Below are 17863 nucleotides of genomic sequence, written 5' to 3'. Positions count from 1 at the left end.
GGTCCGTGTGACTGTGTCTATGAATTGTCCGGTTTCCTCTGCTGAAAGTGATGATAATCAGTGAAGTCACCTGTTGGAGTCGGTGGTTACCAAGAAAGCCTGCACCCTCTTGACCCTTTTTGGAATGTCTTTGGACACCACTGGTTTAGACACCGGATTTGAAAATTATGTTGCACACTCCAATCCAGCAGGTGGCGATTAATGACTGCTGTAAGACAAAGTGGAAACAGAAGAAGAAGAGTCACGCTGGAAGTTGAGCAAGTGTTGAGTTTTGACTCCAATTGAATGAAAGCAGTGGTTAAATTCCTTATTCGTTGTGGATTTAGACCAGCGGACTTTCAGTTGAACTCTCCGTCTTCACGCTTCTTCTTTTCTGTGTGTGTGTTTTTTTTTTTTTTTTGCTTTTCGCGGTGACACTAACGCCGGTTAGCTGTTAGCTTAGCCTCTCTGACCCGGGCTTGATGTGGAACGTGTCCGCTTCTCTCACTCAGTTTCTCCGCCTGTGGCTGTGCTCCTCCCCTGCACCTTTGTGCGGAGCTCGGCGCCTCATCGGCAGTATGCAGCCGGCCATGGTGCGGTGTCTCCCCGGGGACTCCAAACTCACCATCTCCTTCTGCCTGCACGGAAACCACAAGAACGTGCTGCGGGACCAGAATGAGACTGTGGGCCGAGCCCTGTCTCGGATCTCCCAGAAAGTCACCCAGAGCCAAACTAAGTCCAAGAAGTCCAAGAGGAGCCGGGCCTCGGAGCCGCAGGAGGCCCCGGAGCCCACCGAGGTGAAGCTGTTCTATAACGGGGACGTGGTGCCGGACAGCGCGCTGAACGCGGACGCGTGGCACGACGGCTCCGTGCTCCAGATCGGAGAGCTGAAGTACTGGGTCCAGAGAAACGCCCCGACCCTGACCACCGCGGAGCTCCCAGGGTCTCTGCTGGCCGGTTTCCCCGTCTGCCCCAAAGTACAGGTGGAGTTCGGAAACCTGGAGGACTCCGAGTTCACGTGGTACAAAGAAAACAGCAGGTGAGAAAACACACACACACACACACCAGACCCGTGCCGGGTCCTCCTGGTTCTTCTGTGTGCTTTTGTCATCTTTATAGGATAGTTTTATTATATTTACACCAAATACATCCATACTGTAAACAGGACCTGGATTAACTCTTTGTCTGTGGTTCTGCTCTTAGTCCTGAAGCCGGCGTGGACGCCTCATGTCAGGACAGCAGTTGGACAGAGATAGGACAAGACAGAGTTTACGTCCCGTCCAATCAGGACATCGGTTGTAGGCTCAAACTCTACTGCACGCCCAAGCTTGGAAACCGTAGTGGCGTCACCAAGGAGATGGTCTCTGAGGGGACGGTGGAGGCCGGACCGGGCACGTGCACCTTTGATAACCGACACTTGTACACTGTCAAAGTGCTGGAGTGGCCGGCGGTGAGAGTGGTGTCGTACAATATCCTTGCTAACATCTACGCCCAGACCGAACAGTCAAAAACAATACTGTACCCCTACTGCCCCCACTATGCCCTGCAGCTGGACTACAGACAGAACCTGATAAAGAAGGAGCTCGCTGGATACAATGCGGACATTGTCTGCCTGCAGGAGGTGGACAAAGGTAAAGCCGATCCTTGTCTCTGATGGCTTGTAGACTGTTTTTCTAGGGAAGTGTGTCTTCGGATCACTGAGTGATGTGATCACTCGCATTTATTTGTTCCAGAACTATTCCACCACCTCTGCCTTTTGAGTGTGGCAACGGCGCACTGCGATAGCCCTTGCTATCAAAAGATTTAAAAAGTTTACAAACCAGATGTTTTATCCCTAACAAAGAGGAAAAATTAGGTAAATTATTGTCAGTGTTGGTAGCGTTAAAAATGACGACGCCTTACACCACCTCTGTAAATGACTGGAGTTGGAACAGGAACTGCACTGATGGATTTTCTGCCGCAGCATACGGTCACTTTGCAAACAAGGCCCTTGAATAAACCCCAGAAAAGTTGATTCTGGGCTGATTTTGAGTATTGCTATAAATAATAAAATTGTAAAGATTTATTCATAATTGATTACTGAACAATGCTGCTCGAGCACATAAAGACACCTAAAATGAGACGCTGCTGAAGATTTATTTTCATTTTGTGTTTTGGTTATTAATTGATCTGAGATGTCACTGTCACGGGCCCTCTGATCCTTAGAGATCTTGGAACAGATGACCTTGATTGCATGACCACTCCAACGTCTGCTCTTCTTTTTAGCATTCATGTCTTTGGACAAGGCATGAATGTCCATCCCTCTTTATGAGTGCTGACAGTGTTTTCTGGATGCTGCAGGTGTCTTCCTGGAAAGTCTGGTTCCGGCTCTGGATGCCTTCGGTCTGGATGGCGTTTTCAGGCTCAAAGAGAAGCAGCATGAAGGTCTGGCCACTTTCTACCGCAGGTCAGATTTCAGAGTTTGTTTTTGCTGTTGTCTTCTGTGTAAATACGGAAAGTATTCACAGCACTTCACTCTTCCCCATGTTGTTTTTATGTAACAGCCTTATTCCAAAATGGATTGAAATAATTTTTTCCATAAAAATTCTACACATAATACCCCATAATGACAATGTGAAAAAAATTTGGTTTTTATTTTTGTAAATGTATTAAAAAACAACAACAACAAAAAAAAAAACTAAGAAGTCACATGTAGCTAAGTACTCACAGTCTTTGCCATGAAACTCAAAATTGAGCTCAGGTGCCTCCTGTTTCCACTGATTGTCCTTGAGATGTTTCTACAGCTTAATTGGAGTCCACCTGGGGTAAATTCAGTTAATTGGACATGATTTGGAAAGACACTCCTGTCTACATGCAAGGTCCCACAGTTGACACAAACCAAGCATGAAGTCAAGGAATTGTCTGTAGACCTCTGAGACAAGATTGTCTCAAGGCAGAAATCTGGGGAAGGGTACAGAAACATTTCAGTTGCTTTGAAGGTCCCAATGAGCACAGTGGACTCCATCATCTGTAAATGGAAGAAGTTCGGCTCCACCAGGACTCTTCCTAGAGCTGGCCACCCGTTTAAACTGAGCGATCGGGGGGAGAAGGGCCTTAGTCAGGGAGGTGACTAAGAACACGATGGTCACTCCATTGGAGCTCCAGCATTCCTCTGTGGAGAGAGGAGAACCTTCCAGAAGGACAACCATCTCTGCAGCAATCCATCAATCAGGCCTGTATGGTAGAGTGGCCAAATGGAAGCCATTCCTTAGTAAAAGGCACATGGCAGCCCATGCATCGACATTAAGCTTTTTAGTGTACTTGTCCATAGGACACGTTACCCTGGCAGTTTACTTGTCCTATAGGAAAAGCTGGTTGTCCGGACAACCCGTGAGTGAGATTCAAATTAAATGTTTATCACATATACTTTCCTTCTTTTAGTTTTTATGGTTTAGTGTTCTGCAGTTTTATTTCATAAGATGTGGCAGCAGAAACGGTTCATCTGTGGTAATACAGGGAGACACTTATTGCCTTAATCCAAATAATAATAAAAAAAACTTCACTAACACTGAATCTCAATTCTTAGCCCTTCCCCTCCGTTTTGCGCAGGCACGAGAGACAGAAGGGTGTCTCAGTTCTCTTTTTGGAGCAAGGCAGAGGGGTAGGCAGAGGGTTACAAACCCCTTCAAACAGAGTGAATCTGGATGCACACTCCGTTTGGAGGGGTGGAGGAGCTTACTGCTGTCTCCAAAAAAAACATACATGACGCCGAAAGAGCAACGTGACAGCAACGTGTAGCCTGCTGGATGTACGTATGTTGTGTATATTGTCGTTCTGAAGAATATCATAACTTCGCTCGTGCGCTGAGGCGTTAAAATGCACATACACACGAACGCTACGATAAGACACTTTTATATCTCACAACGGAGAAAATCATGATAAAGGATAAGCAGGTTAATTTGTATGTTCATAAATCTTTGGATAATATCGATCCCTGCTGTTGGATTTCAAGGTCTGTAACACCTGTGTGTGTTTTGTAAACAAACAGGGAGCCCTGAAAACACTCGACTCTTAATAAGAAAATGAGGCAGAAAATGAGAAGTTTCATCAGTGGGAATAACTTGGAAAATATGCACACACGTGTATATGTGTAACACATAACCTGACGTCCTAACAGACTGATATTGTCAGGGAAATTTCTAAAGGAAATAGTGCTGGATGCAAAAAATGGGAGAATTTGAAAAAGGAATATAAGGTTAACAGAACTAGATGCAGCCCAGAACATACATACAGGTGCTGGACATATAATTAGAATATCATGAAAAAGTTTATTTATTTCAGTCATTCCATTCAAAAAGTGAAACTTGTATAATGTATACATTCATTGCACACAGACTGATATATTTCAAGTGTTTATTTATTTTAATTACTAATTAATTAATTGCTAATCAAACAATTAATGATTAATCAAACAATATGATTATTACTATTATTAATTATTAGTATTAACATTAATTACTAATTAATTCATTAATACTGTTCATTATTATTATTAATTACAAATTAATTAACATGACATGATTGCGATGCGTCAAAGAAATCTGCGACTTCTTCTATTTCTTTGCATTTATGCAGAAAGGGGAGAAAATAAAAAGAGCAAACAGGCTACTGCAACAAGTTGCATTGCCTCTACTGGTGGTTGGCTCTCACTACGGTATTGTATCACTTCCTGTTCCGGAGCACAGCGGTGTTTTTCTGTATCTGTTAGCTGTTTAATCTGCGCAGTTAGATTGATCTAGTTATCTAGATTACGATTTGTTTCCCAGTGTAATCTTTACGTGCCTTAACTAAAGCACTCCTTCTGCTGAATCACCTCTAAATTATTTACACATTATTCACTTTGCGTGTTTTTAGGAATCCGCTAGCTTAGCGTAGCTACTAGCTCTTAGCCGACTTAGCATGGCGGCTTCTACTGTCTCTCCCGCACTTTTCTGCTCTGGGTGTGAAATGTTTAGTTATTCCTCGGCCTCCTTTAGCAGTAACGGTACTTGTAATAAGTGTAGCTTATTCGTAGCTTTGGAGGCCAGGCTGGGCGAATTGGAGACTCGGCTCCGCACCGTGGAAAATTCTACAGCTAGCCAGGCCCCTGTAGTCGGTGCGGACCAAGGTAGCTTAGCCGCCGTTAGTTACCCCCTGGCAGATCCCGAGCAGCCAGGAAAGCAGGCTGACTGGGTGACTGTGAGGAGGAAGCGTAGCCCTAAACAGAAGCCCTGTGTACACCGCCAACCCGTTCACATCTCTAACCGTTTTTCCCCACTCGACGACACACCCGCCGAGGATCAAACTCTGGTTATTGGCGACTCTGTTTTGCGAAATGTGAAGTTAGCGACACCAGCAACCATAGTCAGTTGTCTTCCGGGGGCCAGAGCAGGCGACATTGAAGGAAATTGAAGCGTAAATTTGGTAAGATTGTAATTCACATCGGCAGTAATGACACCCGGTTACGCCAATCGGAGGTCACTAAAATTAACATTAAATCGGTGTGTAACTTTGCAAAAACAATGTCGGACTCTGTAGTTTTCTCTGGGCCCCTCCCCAATCAGACCGGGAGTGACATGTTTAGCCGCATGTTCTCCTTGAATTGCTGGCTGTCTGAGTGGTGTCCAAAAAATGAGGTGGGCTTCATAGATAATTGGCAAAGCTTCTGGGGAAAACCTGGTCTTGTTAGGAGAGACGGCATCCATCCCACTTTGGATGGAGCAGCTCTCATTTCTAGAAATCTGGCCAATTTTCTTAAATCCTCCAAACCGTGACTATCCAGGGTTGGGACCAGGAAGCAGAGTTGTAGTCTTACACACCTCTCTGCAGCTTCTCTCCCCCTGCCATCCCCTCATTACCCCATCCCCGTAGAGACGGTGCCTGCTCCCAGACTACCAATAACCAGCAAAAATCTATTTAAGCATAAAAATTCAAAAAGAAAAAATAATATAGCACCTTCAACTGCACCACAGACTAAAACAGTTAAATGTGGTCTATTAAACATTAGGTCTCTCTCTTCTAAGTCCCTGTTGGTAAATGATATAATAATTGATCAACATATTGATTTATTCTGCCTTACAGAAACCTGGTTACAGCAGGATGAATATGTTAGTTTAAATGAGTCAACACCCCCGAGTCACACTAACTGTCAGAATGCTCATAGCACGGGCCGGGGCGGAGGATTAGCAGCAATCTTCCATTCCAGCTTATTAATTAATCAAAAACCCAGACAGAGCTTTAATTCATTTGAAAGCTTGACTCTTAGTCTTGTCCATCCAAATTGGAAGTCCCAAAAACCAGTTTTATTTGTTATTATCTATCGTCCACCTGGTCGTTACTGTGAGTTTCTCTGTGAATTTTCAGACCTTTTGTCCGACTTAGTGCTTAGCTCAGATAAGATAATTATAGTGGGCGATTTTAACATCCACACAGATGCTGAGAATGACAGCCTCAACACTGCATTTAACCTATTATTAGACTCTATTGGCTTTGCTCAAAAAGTAAATGAGTCCACCCACCTCTTTAATCATATCTTAGATCTTGTTCTGACTTATGGTATGGAAATAGAAGACTTAACAGTATTCCCTGAAAACTCCCTTCTGTCTGATCATTTCTTAATAACATTTACATTTACTCTGATGGACTACCCAGCAGTGGGGAATAAGTTTCATTACACTAGAAGTCTTTCAGAAAGCGCTGTAACTAGGTTTAAGGATATGATTCCTTCTTTATGTTCTCTAATGCCATATACCAACACAGTGCAGAGTAGCTACCTAAACTCTGTAAGTGAGATAGAGTATCTCGTCAATAGTTTTACATCCTCATTGAAGACAACTTTGGATGCTGTAGCTCCTGTAAAAAAGAGAGCTTTAAATCAGAAGTGCCTGACTCATGGTATAACTCACAAACTCGTAGCTTAAAGCAGATAACCCATAAGTTGGAGAGGAAATGGCGCCTCACTAATTTAGAAGATCTTCACTTAGCCTGGAAAAAGAGTCTGTTGCTCTATAAAAAAGCCCTCCGTAAAGCTAGGACATCTTTCTACTCATCACTAATTGAAGAAAATAAGAACAACCCCAGGTTTCTTTTCAGCACTGTAGCCAGGCTGACAAAGAGTCAGAGCTCTATTGAGCTGAGTATTCCATTAACTTTAACTAGTAATGACTTCATGACTTTCTTTGCTAACAAAATTTTAACTATTAGAGAAAAAATTACTCATAACCATCCCAAAGACGTATCGTTATCTTTGGCTGCTTTCAGTGATGCCGGTATTTGGTTAGACTCTTTCTCTCCGATTGTTCTGAGTTATTTTCATTAGTTACTTCATCCAAACCATCAACATGTTTATTAGACCCCATTCCTACCAGGCTGCTCAAGGAAGCCCTACCATTATTTAATGCTTCGATCTTAAATATGATCAATCTATCTTTGTTAGTTGGCTATGTACCACAGGCTTTTAAGGTGGCAGTAATTAAACCATTACTTAAAAAGCCATCACTTGACCCAGCTATCTTAGCTAATTATAGGCCAATCTCCAACCTTCCTTTTCTCTCAAAAATTCTTGAAAGGGTAGTTGTAAAACAGCTAACTGATCATCTGCAGAGGAATGGTCTATTTGAAGAGTTTCAGTCAGGTTTTAGAATTCATCATAGTACAGAAACAGCATTAGTGAAGGTTACAAATGATCTTCTTATGGCCTCGGACAGTGGACTCATCTCTGTGCTTGTTCTGTTAGACCTCAGTGCTGCTTTTGATACTGTTGACCATAAAATTTTATTACAGAGATTAGAGCATGCCATAGGTATTAAAGGCACTGCGCTGCGGCGGTTTGAATCATATTTGTCTAATAGATTACAATTTGTTCATGTAAATGGGGAATCTTCTTCACAGACTAAAGTTAATTATGGAGTTCCACAAGGTTCTGTGCTAGGACCAATTTTATTCACTTTATACATGCTTCCCTTAGGCAGTATTATTAGACGGTATTGCTTAAATTTTCATTGTTACGCAGATGATACCCACCTTTATCTATCCATGAAGCCAGAGGACACACACCAATTAGCTAAACTGCAGGATTGTCTTACAGACATAAAGACATGGATGACCTCTAATTTCCTGCTTTTAAACTCAGATAAAACTGAAGTTATTGTACTTGGCCCCACAAATCTTAGAAACATGGTGTCTAACCAGATCCTTACTGTGGATGGCATTACCCTGACCTCTAGTAATACTGTGAGAAATCTTGGAGTCATTTTTGATCAGGATGTCATTCAAAGCGCATATTAAACAAATATGTAGGACTGTTTTTTTGCATTTACGCAATATCTCTAAAATCAGAAAGGTCTTGTCTCAGAGTGATGCTGAAAAACTAATTCATGCATTTATTTCCTCTAGGCTGGACTATTGTAATTCATTATTATCAGGTTGTCCTAAAAGTTCCCTAAAAAGCCTTCAGTTAATTCAAAATGCTGCAGCTAGAGTACTGACGGGGACTAGAAGGAGAGAGCATATCTCACCCATATTGGCCTCTCTTCATTGGCTTCCTGTTAATTCTAGAATAGAATTTAAAATTCTTCTTCTTACTTATAAGGTTTTGAATAATCAGGTCCCATCTTATCTTAGGGACCTCGTAGTACCATATCACCCCAATAGAGCGCTTCGCTCTCAGACTGCAGGCTTACTTGTAGTTTCTAGGGTTTGTAAGAGTAGAATGGGAGGCAGAGCCTTCAGCTTTCAGGCTCCTCTCCTGTGGAACCAGCTCCCAATTCAGATCAGGGAGACAGACGCCCTCTCTACTTTTAAGATTAGGCTTAAAACTTTCCTTTTTGCTAAAGGTTATAGTTAGGGCTGGATCAGGTGACCCTGAACCATCCCTTAGTTATGCTGCTATAGACGTAGACTGCTGGGGGGTTCCCATGATGCACTGTTTCTTTCTCTTTTTGCTCTGTATGCACCACTCTGCATTTAATCATTAGTGATCGATCTCTGCTCCCCTCCACAGCATGTCTTTTTCCTGGTTCTCTCCCTCAGCCCCAACCAGTCCCAGCAGAAGACTGCCCCTCCCTGAGCCTGGTTCTGCTGGAGGTTTCTTCCTGTTAAAAGGGAGTTTTTCCTTCCCACTGTAGCCAAGTGCTTGCTCACAGGGGGTCGTTTTGACCGTTGGGGTTTTACATAATTATTGTATGACCTTGCCTTACAATATAAAGCGCCTTGGGGCAACTGTTTGTTGTGATTTGGCGCTATATAAAAAAATTGATTGATTGATTGATGGACACGTAATGATCCTGACATTTACTTTGTCTTCTGTTTCTGTAACTGCAGACTGTATGAAACAAACATATTTCATGTTTTGTGAGGTCAGCTTTATTTTTATTTATTTTTTGTTAATATATATCCATTCCTACATTTGAGGCCTGCAGCATTTTCCAAGAAAAAAGGTTGGGAAAGGACAGTTTATTGTTAATGGAAGAATTGCCTCAAGTGGAGGAGTTTAAGTATCTCAGGGTCTTGTTTACGAGTGAGGGACAGACGGATCGGTGCAGCATCTGCAGTGATGCGGTCGCTGTATCGGACCGTCGTGGTGAAGAGAGAGCTGAGTAGGGGGGCATAGCTCTCTATTTACCGATCGATCTACGTTCCGACCCTCACCTATGGTCATGAGATTTGGCTCATGACCGAAAGAACGAGATCGCGAGTACAAGCGGCCGAGATGACTTTCCTCCGCAGGGTGGCCCTTAGAGATAGGGTGAGGAGCTCGGTCACTCGGGAGGAGCTCAGAGTCGAGCCGCTGCTCCTCCACGTCGAAAGGAGCCAGCTGAGGTGGCTCGGGTGTCTTTTCCGGATGCCCCCTGGACACCTCGCTGGAGAGGTGTTCCGGGCACATCCCATTGGGAGGAGGCTCCGGGGAAGACCCAGGACATGCTGGAGGAACTCTGTCTCTCGGCTGGCTTGGGAACGCCTCGGGCTTCCCCCGGAGTAGCTGGGGGAGGTGTGTGTGGATCGGGAGGTTTGGGCGGCTTTGCTTGAGCTGCTGCCCTCGCGACCCGACTCTGGATAGAGCGGAAGAAAATGGATGGATGGAAGAATTAGTTAATAATATTTACAGCCAGTTTTTTTTTTTTGTTTGTTTTGGCGGGGGGGGGGGATCAGAGGATGAAAACATGAACATTTCCAACTCACTGAATATTTCTTGGACTTTATTTACATCAATCATTCAGAAATACAATCAGTGTGGTACTTTATGGTAAATCTGTGTCAGGTAGGCAGTTCTCAAAAACTAAATGTCCATGCTGGAAGAAAAGTGAGGGAAGCCACCAAGACAACTTTGGAAGAATGTTTGGCATCTGCAGGTGTGAGTGGAGAAACTGGGAATATAACAACATTTTTATTTTCTCTTCATTTTACATACAGTCCCTACCTTTTTTATTTGTGGTTGTTTCTGTTCCATTTCTGAAATTAAAGAACTGCTATAAGGAAAAGTGTTAACCTTTTATTGTTTTTCAAACTTTTTAGTAGAACAAACACAAAAACCAAACTCTTATAAAGAAGGAAAAAAATACACAAACGTGCAGGAAAAACTGAACAATGCAGACTGATTTGACTCGTGATTTTTGAAAATAATAAGCTGTAACTTACTTTGAAATAAATGAAACTCAGAGCTGCAGCCTAATAATTTTGAAAAATAAAAATCAGCAGCTTGTATTTTTATTTTGACTATAGAGTTCATTTCCTCTTTTTTTCTCCTCCTCAGTCATGTTTTGTGCTTGAACATTAAACAACTACATTAAGTCATCTAAAATAAATATCTTTGTAAAATAACAGCCTGTTAAAGTTCTGAGTTCTCAGCTGCTTTATGTGATTTCTGCTTCTAAACATCACTGCAGAGTTTCTCCACATCAGGTTTTTTTTAATCACACGTGTGTGATTTTTATTCTGTTCATTCATATATTCTCATTTTAAGGAATTCTGACCAATTTATTTAATCTCCTAATTTCAGTATAACTGTCACCGACACGTGCACACGGTGTGAACAGGACGTACCGTCAGAACAGTCCAGAGAGAAATAAAGGCAGCGCCACAGTTTGTGTTGCGTTTCACGCTGCTCTCAATCACCCCCCCCCCACCCCCCGCGGCCAGCCGACTCACACGCACACACACACACACACACACAGACGGCTGCAGCGATTAGACCCACTCTTAATTTTAGATGGCTTTAAGCAAAGCTGCCCGCTATTTTTTTTATTTTATTTTTTTGCGTCTTTTTCGAAAATTGACTGCTCAAATGACGGCAGGGCGGCTCGCTGCCTAAAACCTTGGTTCTCACTCCCATCTGCTCCCGTGAATTTTTAATCCCATACCGTCCCAATCACGTGATAACTAGCAAAGTTGACTCCCAACCCGTGGGAATCCCACTGGAATCCCGTGACCCGTGGGATTCCCAAAAAAATGTTAGCCTCTACTACGAACACACACTCCATGCAGTGGTCTCTCACACACACATTGTTATCATGTTTTCCAATTGTCCGCTGCGTGGAGAGTGGCAGGAAAAACCGAAGACACTTTCTCACGAGGTACAAGACGTGATGTAAATAAGAAAACAAAAAGGCGGCGGTCAGTATTTTGGTTCCGAGCGATGAAAATAAAGAATTTGAACATTTTTAATCCTCCCCCCCCCCCCCCCAAAAAAAAGCCACTTGTCCGGTCAGACAACGATTTAGAGCATATTGCTTGTCCAATCACATTTTACACTTGTCCCGGACAATCAGACAAGCATTAATGTCGATGCCTGCAGCCCACCTGGAGTTTGGCTGTAACATAACAAAATGTGGAAAAAGTAAAGAGCTGTGAATACTTTCTGGATACACAGTATCGTAACCTGCAGTCTGGACAATCGTACTTAACAAAACAAAGTCTCTTCTTAGGTCGAAGTTTCGCCTTCTGAGCAGCCATGACATCATGCTGAGCGAGGCACTGACCTCTAACCCCATGCACTCGATGATCTTGGAGAGGATTTCAGCTATCGAAGCGCTGAAGGACAAAATCTTGCAGATGTCCACGTCCCTGCAGGTGCTACTTTGTCCAACCACAGATTGATTCAGAGCCTTTTGGTGTTTGTGGCTTTGGGGTCTTTTTACACCTCTAAGTCTGCTATGTGAAAATCTGCTCTGATGTATGTATGATGGTTTTCTACAGTCAACATGTGAACACAGCATCACTGTATACATATGCTGGCCAATCAGAAGCCTGGAAAAAAGACACAGACTTACTTTTTCTCACCTACATGCAAACACTGAAACTGGTATTTTCCAAAATGTCCTTGTTTGAGGTTGATTTCTGTTTTGTGTAACTCAGCCACATGGGGTGTGCAGCCAGTAGTGGCATCCCAAACCCGGATTAATGAGTAGGGTTGTGTCAGGAAGAACATCCAGCATAAAACAAGCCAACACAATCATACAGAGTACAAATCAAACTTCCATATCGGGATCTATCGAGGTCCGGGTTAACAACGACAACCACCGGTGCTGTTGCCCAAAAGGGTGCCGGCAGAAATTGGGCTACTGCTGGGCAAAGAAGAGGATGAGTAGTACGTGTCCAGAAACAGCAGGACAAGAGGAAAACTAAAAGGGTGGAAGTGAGAGTCAGGACTTTGAATTAGGAATGCACCAATCCACATTTTTTCACTTCTGATCCCGATACCTGAATTTGGATCTCTGCCGATACCGCTACTATTCTGATACCAGAGCTCTTTTTTACTTTAATATTATTATTATTATTATTAATTTTATATGAGGATATTTTGTATCACTAGTTATACGAGGTCTGTTAGAAAAGTAACGGACCTTTTTATTTTTTGCAAAAACTATATGGATTTGAATCATGCGTGATTGCATCAGCCAAGCTTGAACCTTCGTGCGCATGCGTGAGTTTTTTCACACCTGTCTGTTGCGTCATTCGCCTGTGAGCACGCCTTGTGGGAGGAGTGGTCCAGCCCCCTCGTCGGATTTTCATTGTCAGGAAATTGGCTGATCGACTGCCGCTTTGCTTCATCAAAATTTTTTCAGAAAGTGTGAAAGACAGCCAAGTGGAAACCATTTGGAAAATTCAGATGGCTTTCGGTGAAGATCTTATGGGGATCACACAGATTAAGGACAATTACAACTGGATTAAAGACGGCCCACAGCGACGGATGGCGCACCGCGCACTGAGCGGCGAACGACAGGCTCAAACGACCAGATCATTTCCAAAGTGAATGCTTTGTTGATCCAGGACGTTGTCTGACTACCAGAGAAATGGCAAGACAGCTGGACATAGCACTTTTTCGGCACATTCCACTGTTACAGGAGTTTTTGTCATGAAAAGACGTGCAGAGGAATTTGCGCGTCGGGACAGAGGCGCAGGGCACAGAACAAAAAGCAACGCCGTGATGAAGCCTCACAGGACATGTTGTGGCATGTCCACCTCGTCCACAATTTCCCGGATAGTCACATGACTGAAAAGCCACCGAAAGCCGTCTGAATTTTCTGAATGGTGCAAGAGCTGGGCATGTTAGGGCATGTCCTGTGAGACCAACATGGAGGTGCTTTCGTCCCGCGCCATGAGTGGCTCCGTGGTGAATTTCTCTGCTGCGCTTTCCATTACAAAAACTCCTGTAACAGTGGAATGTGCCGAAAAAGTGGTATGTCCAGCTGTCTTGCCATTTCTCTGGTAGTCAGACGACGTCCCGGATCAACAAAGTGTTCACTTTGGAAATGATCTGGTCGTTTGAGCCTGTCGATCGCCGCTTGGTGCGCGGCGCACCATCTGACACTGTGGGCCGTCTTTAATCCAGTTGTAATTGTCCTTAATCTGTGTGATCCCCATAAGATCTTCACCGAAAGCCATCTGAATTTTCCAAATGGTTTCCACCTGGCTGTCTCTCACACTTTCTGAAAAAATTTTGATGAAGCAAAGCGGCAGTCGATCAGCCAATTTCCTGACAATGAAAATCCACCGAGGAGGCTGGACCACTCCTCCCAGAAGGTGTGCTCACAGGCGAATGACGCAACCGACAGGCGTGAAAAAAAACTCATGCATGTGCGCGAAGGGTCAAGCTTGGCTGATGCAAGCATGCATGATTCAAATCCATATAGTTTTTGCAAAAAAATAAAAAGGTCTGTTACTTTTCTAACAGACCTCGTACAGCTTCTTAAAAAGAAGACCTGAAAGTTCAGCGAAAATGTGCCAGAAGGTAAATCTAAGATGTAAGCCTAGATTTGATGTTTTGGTGAAAGAATTCAGTACTTTATTTATTTATTTATTTGGTGGTTTCATGTGGCATTTTGGAAATGCAGAAATGACCTCCTTCCTCAAAATGGTACATGTGGTCTTATGCAATTTTTGGGGCGACTCTGTCTGTGTGTGTGTGTGTGTGTGTGGGTGGGGGGGGGAATCAAATCTTGATGGATGAGAAACGGCAGGTCTTGAAAAAAAAAAAGCATAGACTTCATAGAGACGACACATCAGTCTCTCTCCCTCTCTCTGTGTGTCTCTTTGCTCCCTCTCTCGTGACAGCTTCCGCCTCTCGGTACAACGGCTTTGCAAATATTGCACGTTGCTGTCTTGCTTGGCAGTGTTTCTAGCATAAAATATTTCCAACCTGGTTGGAAATATTTTATGCTAGAAACACAGAGGAAATTAAAGGGGTGATAATGAATATCATCAGTGCATATGCCCCACATGTAGACTAAAGAGAAAGAAGATTTCTGGGATGAGTTAGATGAGATGGTGGAGAGTGAACCCAAGCATGACAGAGGAGGAACACAATGATCATAAATCACAAAATACATTCAGAAGTATAAAAGTAAAAAAATAAAATAAAAAGTGAAAAGTTCCAATCAAATAATCATCATACATGGTCAAGTCTATACACATATGAAAAAAATAGTCAATATATGTGTAGAGGTACACCAATAGATACAACCTATCCATGTATAGATAAGCGGTTTGAACCCAGATTACTTATGTTAACAAATGCAGTTTTAGAAGTTTTTGAAAAACATTCATTTGAAGTGAGTTTGATATGATCAGGTAATAACTTCCATTCTTTCATACCCCTAAAGTTGACAGTGTTCTTAATGGCATTAGTTCTGGCTGCTGGTAAAGTTTCCTGCCACAGCATATCTGGTTATGTATCTATGATTTTCTGAACTAAAAGACAAAATACAAGGTGACTTGGTGACAGTAATCTTTCTAGTAATAATGATCAGTGAATATTAAAGTCTGTCTTTGATTAACAGCCAGTTTAAATGTTTATGCATTATAATGATACTTGTACTATAACTGCACTTAAGTGCTATATGAGCAGCCCTATTTTGAATAATCTGTAATTTATTCATCATTTCTCCAGTGCCATTTGACCATACTGCTGTGCAGTAGTCCAGGTATACTAATTTTAATGCTTTAATAGCATGATTCGTTGTAGTACAACTTAGAAACCTTGCATGTGGTCTCATAATCAATATACCCCTGCCCATTTTTACAAAAATATTATTTATGTGTTTTCCATGATAATTTTGAGTCTACCGTTACACCCAGCAGCTTGGTCTCATGTACTTGATTTATTATCATATTATTAATTTTAATGTTTAATATGGGGTTTTTCCTAATAACACAACTGGAGCCAATAATCATACAGTTAGTCTTTACTATATTTAACACTAGCTTGTTAGATGTGACCCAGTCAACTACATTGTGCATTTCCATATTTAAAACAGTTTCTAAATCATTGTGTGAGCGTGCTGATGTATAAATGGTTGAATCATCAGCATACATCACTTACATTAGCTTTATCTAAAATATATGGTAACTCATTCATGAAAATTGTAAATAATAATGGGCCAAGGCAACTCCCTTGTGGCACTCCACATACTACACTCCTGCTGCTAGAGAAGCTGCCATTAAAAAAAACACTGTTTGTGTTCTGTTAGATAGATAGCTATAAAACCAAGTAAGAGCTGATAGCTCAAAACCCTAACAAACAAGTTTTTCCAATAACACATCATGGTCAATGATGATCAGCAGAGAGATTGAGAAACACAGTACCAACTATGTTCTTTTTTCAATCTCTCTGAACCAATCATCTGAAATATGAGTCAGTGCCGTGGCAGTGGACTGACTCTTTCTGTACGCATGTAGGAATTATATGGGCTAAAACAGGAGCAATACAATCAGCTGCTAGTTTGAGAAGCCTACTGTCAAGACTGTCAACACCCGTGGGCTTGTCTTTACAGGATTTCAGGAATTCCTTTGCCGTATTTGTACTTACTTTTTCAAATTTAAACCTGGTGTTTTTATTATTCATAATTTTATTTCTTATTAATATATAAGATTTAACATTACTTGGATTAGGTGTATTTTCTCTTAATTTGTCTAGTTTTACTTCAATGGGCATATTGGTGAAGGTAGATATGGCATCAAGGACAGGAATATGGATGGTAGTTGATTTTGTAAAAAGGATGGAAATGTCTGTGGTGAATACCTACTTTAGGAAAAGGGAGGAACACGGTGACATATAAGAGTGGAGGAAGGTGACTACATTCTGTGTAGGAGATGCAAAATGAAAGACATTGGTAACTGTAAGGTGGTGGCAGGAGAGAGTGTAGCTAGACAACATAGGATGGTGGTTTATAGGATGACTTTAGAAGTAAAGAAGAGGAAGAGAGTTGGTGGAAGTTGATGGAGGAAGACTGTTGTGTGAAATTCAGTGAGCAGGTGAGAGAAGCACTGGATGGAGGGGAAGCAATTTTGGACCGGTGGAAAAGTACTGCAGATGTGGTGAGGGGGACAGCTAGGACAGTACTGGGTGAGACATCTGGACAGTGGAAGGAAGACAAGGAGACTTGGTGGTGGAACGAAGATGTCCAAGAAAGCATAAGGAGAAAGAGGTTGGTGAAAAAGATTTGGGATAGTCGGAGAGATGAAGAAAGTTGACAAGAGTACAAGGAGATGGGGCATAAGGTGAAAAGAAGTGGCAAAAGCTAAGGAAAAGGCATATTGTGAGCTGTACAAGAAGTTGAACAGGAAGGAAGGAGAATAGGACTTGTACTGAATGGCCAGACAAAAGGATAGAGCTGGAAAGGATGAGCAGCAGGTTAGGGTGGTAAAAGATGCAGATGGTAATGTACTGACAAGTGAAGAGAGTGGTGAGACAGTGGAAGGAATAATTTGAGAGGCTGATGAATGAAGAAAATGAGAAAGAGAAAAGGCTGGATGGTGTGGAGAGTGAGTAAATGGACTGCATTTATATTGCGCTTTTCCAGCTGCATCAGAAGCTCAAAGCACTTTACAATTTTGCCTCACATTTACCCATTCACACAAACACACTCACATACCGATGTCAGGGTGCTGCCATGCAAGGCACTCACTACTACTACTACTACTACTACTACTACTACTACTACTACTACACTACACATCCTTGCCCAAGGGTACTTAGTGATTTTCCAGTCTTGCTGGGTTGAACCAAGGATCCTCTGGTCTGAAGCCCAATGCTTAACCACTACACCATCACCTCCTCATCAGGAAGTGCAAGAGATTAGTAAGGAAGAAGTGAGAGCAGCTATGAAGGGGATGAAGAGTGGAAAGACAGCTGGTCCAGATGTCATTCCAGTGGAGGCATGGAAATGTCTTGGCGAGATGGCTGTGGAGTTTCTAACCAGAGTGTTTAATAAAATCAAGCTGTATGAAGACAGGCGTCTTCTAACTGTCACAGCATTTACAGGTAACTCCAGACTGTTTTTGATCATCCTGGAGCTGATCAGTGGGTGAGCCTTTGCCATTCTGGTTATTCTTCTATCCATTTTGATGGTTGTTTTCTGTTTTCTTCCAC

General features: G+C 42.5%; 1 protein-coding gene across 1 annotated transcript in view; it reads left to right on the top strand.

Moving 5' to 3' along the window:
* Positions 1 to 291: 291 nt before the first annotated feature.
* Positions 292 to 17863, top strand: part of pde12 (phosphodiesterase 12) — a 47459-nt gene continuing 29887 nt past the window's right edge. Inside the window, exons 1-4 of the mRNA XM_034165172.1 lie at positions 292 to 1018; positions 1183 to 1610; positions 2320 to 2425; positions 11919 to 12063. Coding sequence (XP_034021063.1) covers positions 462 to 1018; positions 1183 to 1610; positions 2320 to 2425; positions 11919 to 12063 — 1236 coding nt within the window. The 5' untranslated portion in view covers positions 292 to 461. The remainder of the gene's footprint in view (positions 1019 to 1182; positions 1611 to 2319; positions 2426 to 11918; positions 12064 to 17863) is intronic.

Source organism: Thalassophryne amazonica, chromosome 3 (genome assembly GCF_902500255.1).
Source record: "Thalassophryne amazonica chromosome 3, fThaAma1.1, whole genome shotgun sequence".
Taxonomy (NCBI): Eukaryota; Metazoa; Chordata; class Actinopteri; order Batrachoidiformes; family Batrachoididae; genus Thalassophryne; species Thalassophryne amazonica.
The sequence above is the reverse complement of the archived record's forward strand: the minus strand, read 5'-3'. Positions and strand labels throughout refer to the sequence as shown.